The following is a 16826-nucleotide window of genomic DNA, read 5'->3' as shown; positions in this document are numbered from 1 at the left end:
ATTAAAACCAATAGTGTCCTCTGGGGGGTGGGGGGGAGGCCTGGAGGGATATACATCGTCTTGAGGGAAGTAAGGCACATGAGGGGTGTTATAATCATCCCATGGATTAGGTGACTGAGGGGGACTATTGTTCCCTACTGGTTCATAAGCACCCCCACCTGTGTCGTCAGTGTCTACATCATCATCTGGGATAGGGGATGGTGTAGGAAAATGATGTGGTGGAGGAGGTGGAAGAGTATGGGGAAGTGGAGAAGGGACCCTTAATGGAGAGGTTGCATTGTCTCTCTTCTTTGGAGGAGGAGGAGGAGGAGGAGGTGCAGGAGCCTCTAGTGGTCCCTTCTTGGAGCTAAGAGACAATTATCCAGTCTTAGGATCCTTTACAAGAGTCTTGAGTAGGATCTGGTAGAAAAGGCTCTTCTGTGGATGGCAAGTCCTTTGGTTCCGGAGGTTTTTTCGTCACTGATTCAGTAGCTGGTCTAGGGTCTTTTGGCTTAAAACTGTGACCTTTTGCAGTGTCTTTAACCATGTTTTTTCGGTTCAGTGGTTTTTTTCAGTTCCAAAGCGTGGTAGTCAGGACCTTTAGGTAGTTTTTTACTCGGCTCAGAGTGCAGTTTTGACGTTGATGAGCCAGTGCCAGTCTTCTGCGCCGAGTGCTTGGGTGTCGAAGCAGCAGTCGGCGTGGATGAAGAAGATGGCTTCTTTTTCGGTGTCGGTGTAGGATCGACACCGGGAATAGGCTGACTCGAGCCCGAGCCGCCTGAAGGCTTAGTAGGCTTCTTTGCCGAGCCTGAGGGCGGGGCGTGTGAAGCAGTCTCTCGGTGTGCACCCGGGCCCGAAGGTGAGGGTGTGACCGAAGTCTTTTTGGAGGGTCTCGAGGAAGGGTTGGGGTCGACGTTCTTACTTACGACCCGTTAAGCTGGAGGGATGTCCTCGACGTCTGAGTCTTCGGCATCGGAGGAGCTGGCGCTTATTTCGGCCTGCTGCTGTTCTGGCACATCGATGCCCTCTTGGAAGATGTCTGGGATCGATGCTGACGAGCGAGCTATTGTTCTTCGAGCTCATCAGTCCCGATTTGTCTTCTTGGAGCCGAAGGAGGCACAAGAGTAACAGTCTTTGGCCTTGTGCTCCGGTGAGAGGCAAAGGTTGCACACCTCATGTAGATCGGTGTGGGGAAACTTCGACCTACATCGAGGACACCTCTTGAATGGCGACCTTTCCATGAGCCAGAGAGTAAGGCCAATGTAGGCCTGAAGGCCTTCGTCGACGACCGGAATCGAAGACTTCGAAGTGGTGAAGAGTTGCGTCGATGGGGACCGCGATCGAAACAATACCGTCGAACTGGGTGAGGATTGCGCGCAGACGGAAAATCGGTTCCAAACTGGAGCGCTGGAAACACATACGAGCCCAATGGCGGAAAAAAACAATCTGAGGATGGAGCCGATGCTCATGTGCAATATGATCCAAAGGAGGAGTCACCTATCTCGTGACTTCCAAAGAACTTTTCAGGACAAAAACAAACTGCAAACATCCGGGCCAAACACTAGGTGGCGATCTATTCACAGTGTGTAATCTGCAGCACATATGCCTCGAACATCTATTTTATGGCTACTTGTGTTGACATTTGATTGGGCCTCAAACTAATGGGCGTCGCTACAGCATCTTTATTAAACTCTCTATGTTTAGAAGACTTCTTGCTGAAGGAGAATATTCAAATCATTGGTCATGTTTTGTTTATTATGTACTTTTCCAGGCCATCTCAGCTGTTATGTGCATTTGCTATCAGCAATAGATTGGAGGAGGGAAGTGGATTTAAGGTTGCATGAAGCACGAGTACCAGATAAAGATGCCACATTGATGGAACAAAAAAGTAGAAAAAATGTACTTGGTTTGAATAATTGCAGAAAACAAGAAATATAGTACTGACACTAACTAATTTCTTTACTTGGGGGAGAATCACTGGCAAGACTAGAGATATTTCTAAGATTAATAGGTTACCATTCAATGAGGCACATCAGTCGGACAACTTTCAGAATGCCAGAGCCGTCTCCCAATACTTTATCTGGTAATTCTTAAAAAGCTTGGATTTTGTTTCTTAAATTCCAAGGCTGGACACAGAGAATTCAAAATTGCAAATGAAAGCCCTTTGCATTTTTTAAACAAAAGGTCCCACCTCATCGTTTGTCTCTGTAGTGGGCCAAAAATCAAACTCCAGAAGTTTGAGAAATTAGGTCATCCGGAAACAATCAGAATGACTTCTTCTGAGTGATCTTGGGTAGCACATGTTGCATCACAGGAAATATAAATGATGTGCAGTGCAGAGGAAAATAACAACCCAGGCATTAAGACTCCCTCCGCAATACCCAGTGATGAAACAAGAGGCAGGAAAAAATATTTTCTTGATTTGAACTGTTAGTAAAGATGTGTAGATGACAAAGTGAAGGAGAAAATTACACTGATCCACCTTAGCAGCACAAAATAAACACTGTTTGCTCGCAAAACAACTGGGACAAATGGTATAGCTTACTACAAGAGGTGTATTGTATGGGCTTCTGCTGTGCTTAAATTTGTCGTTTGAACATCAGTTGATATTTCTCCAAAGCTTGTGTGGTTGTTTGTGCAGGTGACCAGGTAGCTGGTTCTATTGTGACCTCAGTCACCAATGTCTCAACCACAAACCTAGTCAGGCCTAGGCAACCAGATAGCTGCTGGTTGCCATCAGCCCAAGCAACATTATAAGTGTAGGAAGCTGTGTTTATGTTGCAGTAACCCACAACACTTTTTGCCAGATTTCTGATGCACTTTGACTTGCTGTGCCCCGGGTCCCTGCCAATCAGGTTCCCAGGGCCTGTGTTATTTCCCAAAACTGTACCTTTGTACCCCCAATTGGCATCTCTCTGGCCACATGTAAGTCCCTTGTAAAATGTACCAAGGGCCCTATGATCAGGGAAGGCCTCTAAGGGTTGCAGCACATATTGAGTCACCCTTAGAGGTCCTTTACCTTAACACATACACACTGCCATTGCAGGCTGACTGTTTTGGTGCAGAGAAAAGTGAAGAGTCAACATGGCACACATTGCTGTGTGCCATGCCTGCAACCCACTTCCTATGGTACAGGTCAGACACCCCTCTAGCTGGGTGCACTATAACAGCAGTGAGGGTACAGTTGCATGAGTCCTGTACCCCCACAGTGTCTAAGTTCATTCTTAGACATTGTAAGTGCAGCAAAGCCATAAAGAGTATATAGTCTGGGAGTTTGTCATTACGAACTGTACAGCACCATAATGGCTTTACTGAATTCTGGGACGTTTGGTAGCAAACGTTTCAGCAAAATAAACCCACACTGATGCCAGTGTGGAATTTACTATACAATACACTCAGAGGGCATCTTAGAGATGCCCCCTGAAAAACAACCATCATCTGGTCAGTTTCCTGGCTGGTAGATGGCAGGCACTCTCCATTTAGGGACTGTGCCCACTCCCCACATGGTGTGAGCACACCAAGGGTGCAGTCACCCTAAGATAAGTAGCCCATTGGCTACTGAACTCGAGACCCCTAAAATACCGCCTAAATACAGTATTTAGGGGCAGCCCTGAACAAAGAACAGAGATTCCCACAACCTAAGAAGAGGGACGAAAGAAGACACCCAGCAGAGGAGACTGCAGAGAAGAACTGACTTGGAACAAGCCCTACTGGCCCGTCTGCAGTTTCAAGAGATCCTGCGCCAAAAGTCGCGTTGTCCTGCAGCCAGTAACCGCCAGAACCCTGGGAGAACTGACTGCCTTCAACAAAGACCGGATCTCCTGTGAAAAGCAGCTCTGTTGAAAAGAAACTCCCAAGACAGACTCTGAGCCTGCTGAGGACAAAGAAAACTGATGCCTGCAACCACCAGGGCACCCGATTCCAAATCAGCACTCTGTAGCCGGCCGCCCCTTCGCCGCTTTGGGTACACCTTGTGTGCTAACGCAGATCCCCCTTTGCCCTAAGCTAAACTCCCAGGAGCTTTGCTCTCACAACCTTGTGGCCTGCTTGTGAGCAGCCACCAACCGGAGGCCCTCTACCCCCATTGGATAACACTGGGCCTCAACACTCTCCAACCGGCCGCCCTAGTGCCACTGAGGGTGCTTTGAGAGGGAAAATGTCCATCCACTTTATGAAGATAACATTCACGGTCTGCAAATTTACATTTGCTGACCTTTTCCACCCTACACTTGAGCCATATAACCAGATGAAGGGCTAGCAGGGAGATCCTCAAATGGTCCAACCATGTCTGAATGAGCAGGGGTTTCTGGAGCAAGGTCGAAGATCCAAGGCCCTCCTGCTTGTTACAGTACCACATGGCGGACGTGGTGTCCACTAGGACCAACCCAAGGCTCCGTTTGATGGATGGGAAGAAGACTTTCAGAGCCACCCAAGCAGCACGAAGTTCTAGAGTAAAATTATGTAGAACTTTTGCACCACCAGAGACTCCTGATCTACACTTCTCTCAGGTGACCAACTCAGAGACGATGTGTTTGCCACTACTGCGCACTTTGGTTGGTGTAGGATGAATAGCCTGCCAGGACAGGTAGTTGTTCATCGGCTACAACTGAAGGTCCCGGACTGTCTCCTGCAAAATAATGATTATGCTTGTGCGCACTGGCTATGGCCCCCACTGCAAGGTCTTTTAAAGTAAATAAAATATATTTTGTGAAAAACATTTAAAAAAAAATGAAGAGCCAGAATTCATGCCAGCACCTGTAACCTGCTGGTTCCAAGTATAAGGGAACACAACTTGCATGGTGGTTACAGTTCTCTTTATTCATTCTGCCTTCTGATAATAATTGACTCAGAACTATCAGTGAACTATGGGCATACCAGGAATGTTTCATTAAAAGAACACTGCCATTGTAAAACGTTTCTATGCAAGGGCATTCAAGAGTGCCCCCTCCACAGTAGGAAAACCATGTGTCTCTAACTGTATGTTTTTTCCACCACACCACATTGAAAGACAGCTTTTGCTATGAAAGAATGTCTGGTGGGTGTTTGAATTCTCAAGCGCAAAGGTGAAGCCTACCAGCATCTCCTTGTGGGTAATTTTTAGCCTGCTCACCATCCATTCCAACTGTTTGAGACTGACGGCAGAGGTCGAACTTGGCTGAAAACACATATTGTGGGGACAATTTCCTAAGCAAAGGTTACAACTTTTCTGGATGAGGTCTCCTGTGGTACTTGCCAGCAAAAACAATCGTATTTATTGAACCGAAGTGATTCTTGTATAGAAAACATGTGCTGCAATGATAAATAGACAGAAGCACACCTGGAGAGCAGTGATGATCTGCGCACCGGCATTCCAACCTCCCACACGACTCCAATTAAGTTTGTCTAATAGACTGTTGATCAGCTGGAACGCTACCATTCTATGTCAACCGTGTAAGAACTGAACTACCTGGCTTTAGGGACCTACACCTTGAAACCATGTTGCACTTCCTATGAGGTATTAACTATCAACAGGAACCGTGGTGACAAGCCCAGAACCTTTCGCTCAGACACTTGTGCTCTCTGTCGCTCAGGGAAATTTATGAAGAATGCACGAAAGGACATTTTCAATATTTATTGAACCAAAGTGATACCCAAGTGATTCTTGTATAGAAAACATGTGCTGCAATGATAAATAGACAGATGCACACCTGGAGAGCAGAAATGATCCACGCACCAGCATTTCAATCTCCCACATGACTCCAATGAAGATTGTCTAATAGGCTGTTGATGCAGCCATTCTATATCAACCATGAAAGAACTGAACTACCTAGCTTTACGGGCCCACACCTTCAAACCTTGTAGCATTTCCTACAAGCTAGAAACTACCAACACTCAGCTTTACCTTGGTGATCTCAGAAGGCCAGTACAATACACAAACTTGTGACTTATCCAGAATAGAAAACAAAAGAAATACCAGAGCTCAAACCTTCTCATAATATTTCTTCAGTTTATATCCCGCGAAAGATCACTTACAATCGTTAAAAAAAAATCAAACTGAAGATATGATAAAACTACATGTAAACACACCACTTTGATTCAGTCCCTCTCCTAACATTAAACCAGATCAACTTCATTTGGTTGAAAACAATGCTAGAATGCTCCACAAGTAGAAGTTACCTGGTAACAGCTCCAGCAACATCTGTGGCTTCATTTTTTCTTTCGGATGCATCAGGTTCTGGAGACATGAGAAAGAACAACACAGGAAAAAATACAAAGTTATTATTCTGAGAGCTTGAATCTCTCAGAACTATAGCACCAACGGTATGCTATGGTCAAGCCTTAATAGCAGTTTTGTGTGCAGTGTTATGCAATGCAGAGATACATTTAATATAATATACTGACACATTTTCTCACATAATGAAAGATGACCTAATGCCAGCTCTCTCTTTGGAAGAAAGTGACTTTGTTTCTACCAGAACTGGTGTTAAAGGCCTCGTATTCTTGCATTTTGATGATAGCAACTCCCTGCTCCATGGCCTCCCTGACTCCACACTGGCAACCTTTTAAAGTCATTCTACAGAATACAGCATATCTTGTCTAGGGCCTGAAGAAATATGATCAAATGATCCCCATCCTGACGGAACTCCATTACCTCTCATTACCGCACCATCTTCAAATCCAGCCGCATCACATAAAAAGCATCACAACCAACACCCTCGCTTACCTTGGAAAGAAGGTCGCCATATGTGGCACTTCTCTCACATTGCAATTTTCACACAATCCTATGAAAATTCTCCTGTTTACACTTGGAGCCCAGAGACCATCCAGGTAAGAATTCTAAAGAGCAAGTTACTCACCTCAGAATATCCCAAAGGCGTCAGACTGGTTCAGGAGATTTTTCTTAACAGTACTCCTGCATGTCACTAGGTGGCATCAGGCATCTTCACTATGGCTGCATATAGCCAAGGAAGAGATGTAGTATAGCCACATATGAGTTCCACCTGTGCGCCGTGCACTACGGTCAGTTTTTACTCTTTTCCTTTTTTGCACCCCACTAATCCAGACGGCAAAAAGAGGCCACTTTACAGAATGAGAAGTTGGGAGGGTAGTAAGGAATCAGGGGTTAGCCACAGTATCCACCGAAAAGAACTTTACCGAACCACAGATTCTTCACCTTAGAATGGATAGCAAAACAGTACGTCCATAAAATGGTGGATCTGTAGAGTGGATTCAGACTAGTAAATCTTGCAGGTTAGAGTGGATGAAGTACCTTCCAACCCCCGAAGATGGGCTTTTGTAAGCAACATGACCACCATCATGTTGCTTACATTCCGTTTCAGGGATGACCAGGTCTGGCAGTTCGGGCTGGACTGTTCCCATTGGAGCAGTGTCAAGACTGATTTGTATGTGGCTTGATCCAAACTGGCATGCAGGCATGGTGTGCACAATAACGATGGACTGAGATGCAGCCTCAGTACTTACCAGTGGCTAAGATTAATTCAAGAATTCTATTCACAACTTTTTTTCATACATTCCTGGCTGACCTTAAAACGCAGATTAACACCTGTAGGACTGCATTAGGGTTATATTCCAAGGCCACCATCCATTCATCCAGGTCCAGAGCAGATAGAATCTTGGTCAAAATGAAGCTTTTGAATCGGTCCTTCCATTGGAAGGCGTTGAGGGGAGGAAGGCCCACAACAGGCCTGGCTCCCCCATCCTTCATCAAGATGATGAAGTCCCCAGAGTAACAACCCATACATTACTCTGTGTCCAGCTGGATCCTGAATCACTGGAGGATATGCACAACTGAGGGCAAACTAAAGCAGTCTGTTGGAAAACTTGTGCCCTTACTGGCTATCACATTTCCAGACATGGGAATGGTTAGCCAGGGGCCAACAGCCTCAAGGAATGCACTATGGCTCTACTGTCTTTAAAGTGTTCCAAAGTGGAGCCTTTTTATCACCAAAGATGTGGGACCCATCAAAAGTTGGCATAAAAGATTTCCTATCTTCTTTATGGGGCCAACTGTTGACCCCATAAAGAAGATAAGAAAGCTTTTACGCCAGCAGGAAGTCAAGGAGCCCATCTGAAAAGGACGGGACTTAAAGAGAAAGAAATACGTCGTGGCGACCTCTTATCCAATGGCTGGCCATCGTTTGGGAGGCCAGCCAATGGAAAAGAGGGGCGGAGCTTAACCCTCGCTAGTGTAACTCACTCTAAAATATAAAATCTTGCGAGCTCCACTGAGCATGTGCGCAGTACGCCACGCGAGACCTAAAAGCAGAGTCTCTGCTGACAATTACAAAGTAGCAAAAACACTGGGTTGGTGTCAGGCTGCATGATGACCGTTTGCACTACGCTTTTGGAATTTCATGGTGCACCATCAATCAAACTTGAACTGACATCACTTTGGAATTTGACATGGCAGTCGACAAAGGGTCATCCAGAGGGACCAATGGGAAGAACCAGTATTGGATTTCAGGAGTTGAAGTCTGTACTGAAGTCGGTACTGCTGATAATGAGTGCAGGGAGTTACTAGCAGTAACCCGACGGGAGGCCCCTGCAGTTCTGGAGACGCAAAGGAGCGCTGCATATTTACAACATGACCTCTTTCAAGGCTTCAATTTGCTGTAGGGTCGAAGAACGCCTGGAAAACCTGTGGCATATTGTAACCAGTTTGGAATTGGCTCAGAGACAAGTGGTTTCGATAGAATGCAACTTACATCTCGACTCCTTTGCGCCTTGTCCTTGGAGACAGAGTGGTGGGATCAGGTCGAGTGCTGCTTTGCTTTCTTACGTTTGCATTTGGACTAAGACTTCAAGTGGGAAGTGGAATGGTGGTGGAAGACACCAGGACTGTGAAACAGAAAGGGACCTACATAAAGAAAGTTAAATTCTTCTTGTGCTTGGTGACATATAGCTTCATCTCCTGCCCTCAAATCTCCTTCAGGTGCATGAGAGTGCATTAATCACACAACATACAGCTGTGTCCCAAGATCAGGCATCAAAGACCCACCTTGTGAGGATGCATGATGGACTATCTGCTTCTTCCAGTCACGGCATGGCTTCCATCATGTTGCTTACAGTTGGGAAATTGTTCCCTAGCAAACAGTCAAACGTTTGATATCATCAGAAAAACCCATTGAATTTGGGAATGGTGCTCCGGATCTACGTCAGTAGGCGCAGAAAGAAAGGAACTGAGGTTGGGACAAATAGGTGGCACTTATATGCAGCTCCATTACTTCCAGGGGGTCTGGAGCCATTACTGAGACACACAAAGCAAACTTGTCTCGTTATCTAGTCTGGCACCTGGGAGATGCTCTAAGGTGAGGAATCTGCAATCAGAAGTATGCATCAAAAGGTGCTATAAAGAACAGTTCAAGATGGCATGACTGGGGGATACAATAGTGGTCTATTTTCTGCCCACAGAGAAACCTCAAAAGTCTGGCTATCAGGTACATGATGTATACTGTACCCTTTGATGGAGAGGTCTAAGCATCAGTTAAATTAACTTTTCCTGATTCAGCTGGGCTGGTACTGAGAGGGACTCGTGTTGCATTTTTCATTGAGATCGGCTTTCAGTGTGAATGCTATCTAGACTGGCTCAGTGGTGTAAAATGGGCTAAAATACTACAAAAAGTGACTGCCAATAGTTTAGACTATTTGTAAGCATTCCTCTCATCATCCTTTGTGTCTGATGCACTGTGGATAAGCCATTTAGTAGAAGGTTAATATTCTATTTTTTATGCTATGTTTGCAAACCACTGTTCCATCATTGTTGCAGGGTTGTTATCTGACTGGATGATCAGTCAAGAGCCATCAAGAGGAAAGATGGGCGGGGAGAGCGAAAGACAGACAAAGAAAGAGGGAGAAGGAAAGTGAGGGAGAAGAGATAGAGAGGGGAAATAAAAAGAAAGATGGAAAGAATAATAATTGGAGACCATACATTTCACTGTTTTCATGTGATAGTTATTCCTGACTAATACTTATTTTTGTTCTGTTTATGCTGAAAAAACAAATTCACTAAGATAAAAAAGCAAGAGGGAACAGAGAAAAGGAGGGAGGGATAGAGACAGACTACAAATCAGTCTTCGCTCGTCATTGCCTCATTGCCAGAAATTTGAAAGAAGTACCTACCCAGAATGCCATTTGGCTTCTGTTTAATCAACACCTTGGGCATGTTAAAGTTCTTGTATGTAGGCAACAAATATCAGTGCCACCGCAAGAACTCGAGAGTGAGGACAGTTCCAGTAAGGAAAATATGAAATTATATAGGTCGAGCAGATCTTGTGGACCAGTATAAAGATAAACATGAAGGTGAATAGGATTTGTAGCTCTACATGGTCAGTTTCTCAACTGCACAAACATGAATTCATGATACTCTGTCACATTAAACCCCAAAACTGCATATACCCTCTGAATTGAAGAAATTGAGGACACATTTACCATGGGTTGGTGAAACTAGAACTTCCTCTGCCTCTTACAGCAATAATTACATTACCTAACCATGGAACCCCCCAGACACGCAGACAGCACCTAGTGAAAGGGTATTCTAACTGAAACTAGAGTCAAGCTATTGCCATGTAAAATTCAGGCAGTAGCCCAAACCAAACATTAAGTGCTATTAATTAAAACTCCCCCAAAAAACAGCGCTATGACGAGCACTCCAGATTGTCATTTTTTTTTCATGTTCCTTTTGTTCCTAATCTAGACCTATGTCAAGTCTTGTACATTTGCATCCATGCAACAAAGACCTGTATTTCAATTCTTACCTATGTTTCTATATGTTCCTTTTGTTCCCTACGCACAACTCTTGTAAAACGCTCTGATACCCGCAAGGGTCATGTTTGTGCTATATAAAACCTTAAAAATAAATAAATAAATGTATATCCTGCCCAAAAAAATATAAGCCAAGTGTTAGACCTGGCACCATTGGTGTGGGTCTCCCTTTCATTTTTTGCTGTTGCTTCATGTATGTTTGCTGGTGTTAGATGCTTTGGGCACTGTGTCACTGCCACAGTGCAAGTGCTCCCTATTGTAAATTGATGTACTAATCAGTGGTTCCATGTTTGGCTATTTGGTTTACTTGTCAGACCCTAGTCTAGTGCACTGAGAGTGCCCAGGGCGTGCAAAGCCAAATGCTGCTGGTGGGCCTGCAGCACTGGTTGTGCCACCCACAGAAGCAGCCTTGTAAGGCCTGCCATTGCAGAGCCTGTATGCAGTCTGGTACTGTCATGCTGACTGGGCAAGTGCACCCACTTGCCAGTCCCTAAACCTTCCCTTTTCTTCATATCAGTCACCCCTTTGGTAGGCCCAAGGGCAGGGTGCATTGTAAGTATAAGGTAGGACAAGCCCTGAGGTGTGTGGCATGTCATAATAGTGAATTACAGCCATTTTCGTTTTTCACTATTGCAAGGTTACCTGTTCTCCATAGGACAGAATGGGCTGTTAGAGAGTTATTACATTTTATATTCCTAACTGTCTCAGAGAACATGGTAGACATTCGAATTTAGTATGCCTGAACTCAGAATAATAAAATACATATTTTAGTAAAGTTTATTTAAATATTCTGTGTTTGCAAATACCACTTTTAGAAAGTAGGTATTTGCTTGTCTAACCATTCAAACTGGCCTCTGCTACGTTGTGTATTCCAATGTCTGATTTTGTGAGTGACAGGGTTGGGGAATCCCAGGAGACAGGCTGAGTCACCCAGTGATGAATAGAGAGGTCTGCATCTAGATGGGAGGGAGGAGTTGCACCTGAACCTTGAAAAGGGCTGTGCCTGCCTTCCACAATGCTGGCTCCACCCTATGGGGAGCCGCTGATGTCTCTGCCCTGCACACTGAAAGAAAAGAAGGAGTCCTGTAAACAAAGAGCTCCAGGACTGTATTTGCCTTCCACAATGCTGGCTCCACCGCCTGTGGGGCATCTGAAGTGCATGCCCTGCACTGTGACAGGAAAGGAGACGTCTGGTAAACAGAGTGCTTCAGAACTGGTTTGGACTGGGCAAAGACCCCTCTCCCCTCAGAGAACAAATGATTTTGGGGTATAAATATTGGGACCGTGATCCCATGAAATTAGTTCACTTTGGACTACAAGAAGAAACCTTTACTGAGAAGAGGAACCTGAAGAAACTGAGGGGAGACTATTCCCAAGCTGAAGTGCTGCTTGGGGGATTGGCCTGCAGTGGTTGCCTTACTGCCAAAGGAAGGAGAGAGGAACTTTGTGTACTTTGCTTTCAACTTGTGAAGGATCTCCAAGGGCTTGGAAAAGAGCTTGCCTCCTGCTGAAGTCTAAGGGACAACTGACTTCACCCCCCAGCTCCCCAGAGTTCTTTGGAAGTGTCTGCTGCTGTTTTGGGCCTTCTGAGGAACTGTGTGTCACAAGGAACTGGAAGAGCGACTCAACGAGAAGAAGTGTGTCACTGTGCCAGCCGTCGCAACTCCGAAGGGGGGTGTCGCCGCTGGAACTGTCGCACCGCACTGCATCGGAGAGAAGCGTGCCGCAACAAAGAGGAAGCGTGTCGCCGTCGCAACTCCGAAGGAGGGTGTCGCCGCTGTAGTTGTCGCTCTGCACTGCATCAGGAGTAGAATCTCGCAACGAGGTCGGAGCGTGTCGCCGTCCCTGTGCCTGCCATTGCAACTACGAAAGAGTGTGTCGCCGCTGGAACTGTCGCACTGCACCGCATTGACCAAGAGCACCTTGCATCCCCGAGAAGCGCGCCGCTGTCGGAGCTGCTGCTGACGCATCTTGCATGTCACCGCTGTAGTTGTCGTATCGAGCGGAAGCTTCACGCATCGTGGGAGAAGAGTGTCGCCGCTGGAGCTGTTGTCGACGCATCGTAAGGGTGTCGCCGCTGCAGGCCACGCATCGAAGCGAGAACTTCTCGCATCCCCGAGAAGCGTGCCACATCTGGAAGATCTTCACGTCTTTATTTATTTGTATCTAAACTTTGCCGCATTTCCCATCGCTCCGACATTGCTCGTCATGGAAGGGCAACGTTACTTAAGGTACATTGACGCAGAATGTCGCATCTAAGAATTGAACTGAACTAAGCTTAAATATACCATTTTAAAGTAATCGTAGTATGTATTTTTGTCGTTTATGGTCTTGTGGTAACTCTATATAAAGTATACTTATTTTTTATATAAAACATGTGTGGTGTCCATTTGTAGTGTTGTCTCTGGGTTACTGTATGTGGTCACAACTGCTTAACTTACAACGCCTCTGAAGTAACGCCTTTCTGCTCGTGCCAAGCTACCAATGGTGTGAGAAGGGGTTATTTAAGGAGTGTAATCCCCTTATCCCGACTAGAGGAGAGGGTCCCTATTTGTCACACGTACCTACCTGTGCCAGCTAGAGACCCCCAAATCTAACACCTGAGTGAAGGTATAGAACAAATTATAACTGAGACTATTAAACCCCCAGTTAGAGGACTTTAATGACTTTGTCCAAAACACTCTCACAGAACACACATCAAATGAGCTGCCTTTAAATCCCTACAAGACACCAAGGGACTGTTGTGCTACACCTCTCAGTTTTTGGAAAAGGGCCATGATTTCAGAAGTCCTGAATGATAATGACACCTGTTTCATGGAGTAACATATGACCATGCAAACTAAAGGTGCTGACTGCCTTTTCGTTTACCATATGTTATATTATGTATATAGTACATAAAAACCTGCTGGTAATTTACCATTAAGTGCTAGATATTTCTAGGGCTGCATTACTGATATAGTACATAGCCTAAATTTCCACCTAGGTGTAAACAATTTGCTGCACTTGGATCAGATGGAGGTGCGGAAAACAGTGCTGCAAGAGGCAAATGAGATGGAGCAGTTTACTTTTTGCTCAAGGTTGGCATGTAGGTGGCATCTTGACCCGTAAGGGGGGACTTAAAATGCCACTATGACTGTGAGTGTAGTAAGAGGATGCATCACTGCTTTCGGTGGAATTCAAGGCCTCTCACGGGGGCCGCTGGGCTTTAGGCAGACAGTGACAATAAGTTCCACACTGCACAGAAGGGGTCTTAAAGAGGACCAGGGACAAAACCCCAAAATCCAGTTGGTGACTGGAATCTATCCTAGGGGACGTTTCCATAAGAATTCCTAGGGCCCACCTACCAACTTCTTCTGAAGCTAGGGTAAGAACTTCAGTTCTCAAGAGTTAGCACTTTTCACATATTCATATGCTTGATTCATTCCCAAGCTGGGAATCCCCAGTAATAGTAATTAGCAGTTCACAGTGTTAGAATGGCCATAGGTTTTAACCTAATTTATAGCAGCCGAAACGTAATGAGGTAGAAGAGCCAGCTCTCTTACTCCCTTGAGAGGCCACCAAAGCACATGTATGAGAAAAGAATGTAATGAATGAACCTCTGACTGGGGAGGATGGTGGGTCGCTAGAGAATATATGAAAGATACCAACGCTTGAGAATTGGAGTTACAAGTAAATAACTGATTTCATTCATATATTCACGTGATTTAATCAGAATCGTACGCTGTACATAACACTTATAATAAACATGTTAATTTAGGAAGCTTAATCACCTGTGCTGAAACAGTTTTCGGACGGTTGTCTTCTCCGTTCACATTGGAGTATCTAGTGATTGGCAAACATGTGCCTGCTCCTCCAGATTTCTGAGGGTAGATGTCTTGCATGGAAACACCATCTTAAAGTGCAGCAGTCTTAGCCATGCTCCTAGTGGAACACCCCCTCATTCATCCCTGTAGCGGTCCCTTGGCATTGCTGGAACAGCTGATGCAGGCAGAGAGCGCAAATTAATCAGGGTCCGACCTCTTACTGATTGTCCAAAAGATACAAACAGTTTCTCTTTTGAAAGCATATCCTTGTATTTTTCAGAGAACCTAAGGCATCTACACACATCTAAGGAATGTAATGATCTTCCTGTTGTGGTAGATTGGCTTTGGAATAAAGATCGCAGAATGATTGGTTCAGTCAAGGAAAGGTCATTAGGGACCTTTGCTATGAATTTAGGGTTGGTTTTCTGGATGGCTTTGTCCCTTGTGAATAAGAGAAAAAGGTTCTTTGACAGTGGATGCTTACATTACACCTACTTTTCTTTCTGAGGTCAGTGAAGAGAAGTGGCTTTCCAAGAGGTGAACTTTGTGCGTATTGGGTATCAGTTAAAAGGGAGGTTGCATGAACTGACTTTGGACAGTATTGAGCTCCTAAGGAAATGTAGGGCAATGAACAGGTAGGAATCTTATAAAGGGTATTTTTATAAATTGTTTTAAGATTCTCTTGGACCTCTTGGACAACGGAGTGGATGATGCAATCTCTTTTCTTCTAAATCTTGATATTGCTTCTAGGTGGACTCGTACTGCTAAATATTTTAAACCACTTTTAACTAGGTCCACAAATATGGGAGTATTTGATGAGGATGTACATGAAGCGGATGAAGATCTTTACTCTTGCAACAGACACAGAAATGCTTGCACTTGGCATTGAATGTTTTCTTAGTTGCCGGAGGTCGTGCCTGTGCTAAGATGTCTCTACAGTCTTGTGGCAGGTGCAAGTGGCAAGTTGCTATTATTGGGTATGATACAATCATCTTCTAAGTTGTTATCTCAATCATCTCCTGGTGGAATTCATCTTCCTTCTCATCCACATTTGAATATGTAGAGTTGGATAATTGTCAAGTCTAGAGGAAGGTTCTATTGACGGTGGGATAAGTGGTGAGATAAAAGCACTTGAGAAAGTGTTGACAGTAATGGCGAAGGAAGGAGGATGGGTACAGTAGGGAACATGGGCTGTGGAGGCTCGCCCACAGGGTGTTGTGGTAGCAACTGTTGAAAAGTGTCCATCAACTGCAGTAGTGTGGACAGAAAAGCTACAAGCACCTGCAAGACGTCTGGTTCCCTATTGTATCTAGGAGGTACATAGGACCGTGAATTTGCCTTTCAAAATCCAGAATTTTGTCAAAGAAATGCTGGCACCTTATTTGGTGAAAATGTGGGCGCAGTGAAAAGTGTAGTCAACAGTGCAGACATCCGCAGTGATGACGTCAACATTGATGACTACGATGGTGTTGTCATTAACGTTGTTGCGTCAAAGGTGTCTTCATAAACAACGAACGTGTCAGAGTTGACAGCTGTATGAGAGACATTATAGGATCAGTTGTCAATGGTGTGGTTGATAATATTTTAGTTTGGATTGTGGCAGATGGCGATTTTTCTGAATGTTTTTTTCTTAAATGATGGTTGCTCATCATGGAACTGAGATTTTTGCGCTTACAGACTTTCTTCTCTCCAGGAGTGGGGTTTTTTGATTGATTTCAGATGAATTCTGTGAGGAAGTAGGTGCAAGAGCTATACCAAATAAATTAAATTCAGGAAACTATATGTCTCTTTTTTTGCGCTACCTTCGTGGTAGTGCTTTGTGGGGCACTTTTCACAGAATGTTCCCAGAGGAGGGGGCATCTTCTTTAGAAGGAAGGCATTTTTCTTATCTAGTACATATAGTGCCAACAAACACAATGTGAATGAGGATCAGTAGTATAAATCATTTTCTGTCCACAGGTATAACAAGATTTGAAAAGAGGTTTTTTCCCCACTGTCAGCCAGACAGTTGGCAACAATTGACAGAAAAGGAAAAAAAAGTCTCCCTGCTCCAGAAAATAGTAAAGTTCTCTAAAAACAACTTACAGCTATAAGCTGAAAATAGGACTTGTTCAGTCTCAGTATGGACTAAAACAAACAATAGATAAAGGTCACTGAAACGTTAGAGCAGAGCTCTGCCTAAGGACTCTTTTGCACACAACGAGCGGTAGATATCTAAACTATGGTGGGCTTTAGGGGGAGAAGGAGAGTTGCCACTACCACCTCTTTGGCTCAAGTTTCATG

The 16826-nt window shown here is 44.7% G+C and overlaps 1 protein-coding gene across 6 annotated transcripts in view; it reads right to left on the bottom strand.

Moving 5' to 3' along the window:
- TP53BP1 (tumor protein p53 binding protein 1) overlaps positions 1 to 16826 on the bottom strand; it is a 1075988-nt gene that overhangs the window by 551906 nt on the left and 507256 nt on the right. For all 6 annotated transcript variants that reach the window (XM_086958203.1, XM_086958207.1, XM_086958208.1 and 3 more), the window contains one exon: positions 6136 to 6193. In XM_086958203.1, the coding sequence (XP_086814329.1) occupies positions 6136 to 6193 (58 nt within the window). The remainder of the gene's footprint in view (positions 1 to 6135; positions 6194 to 16826) is intronic.

Source organism: Lissotriton vulgaris, chromosome 2_1, assembly GCF_964263255.1.
Source record: "Lissotriton vulgaris chromosome 2_1, aLisVul1.2, whole genome shotgun sequence".
Lineage (NCBI taxonomy): Eukaryota > Metazoa > Chordata > Amphibia > Caudata > Salamandridae > Lissotriton > Lissotriton vulgaris.
The sequence above is the reverse complement of the archived record's forward strand: the minus strand, read 5'-3'. Positions and strand labels throughout refer to the sequence as shown.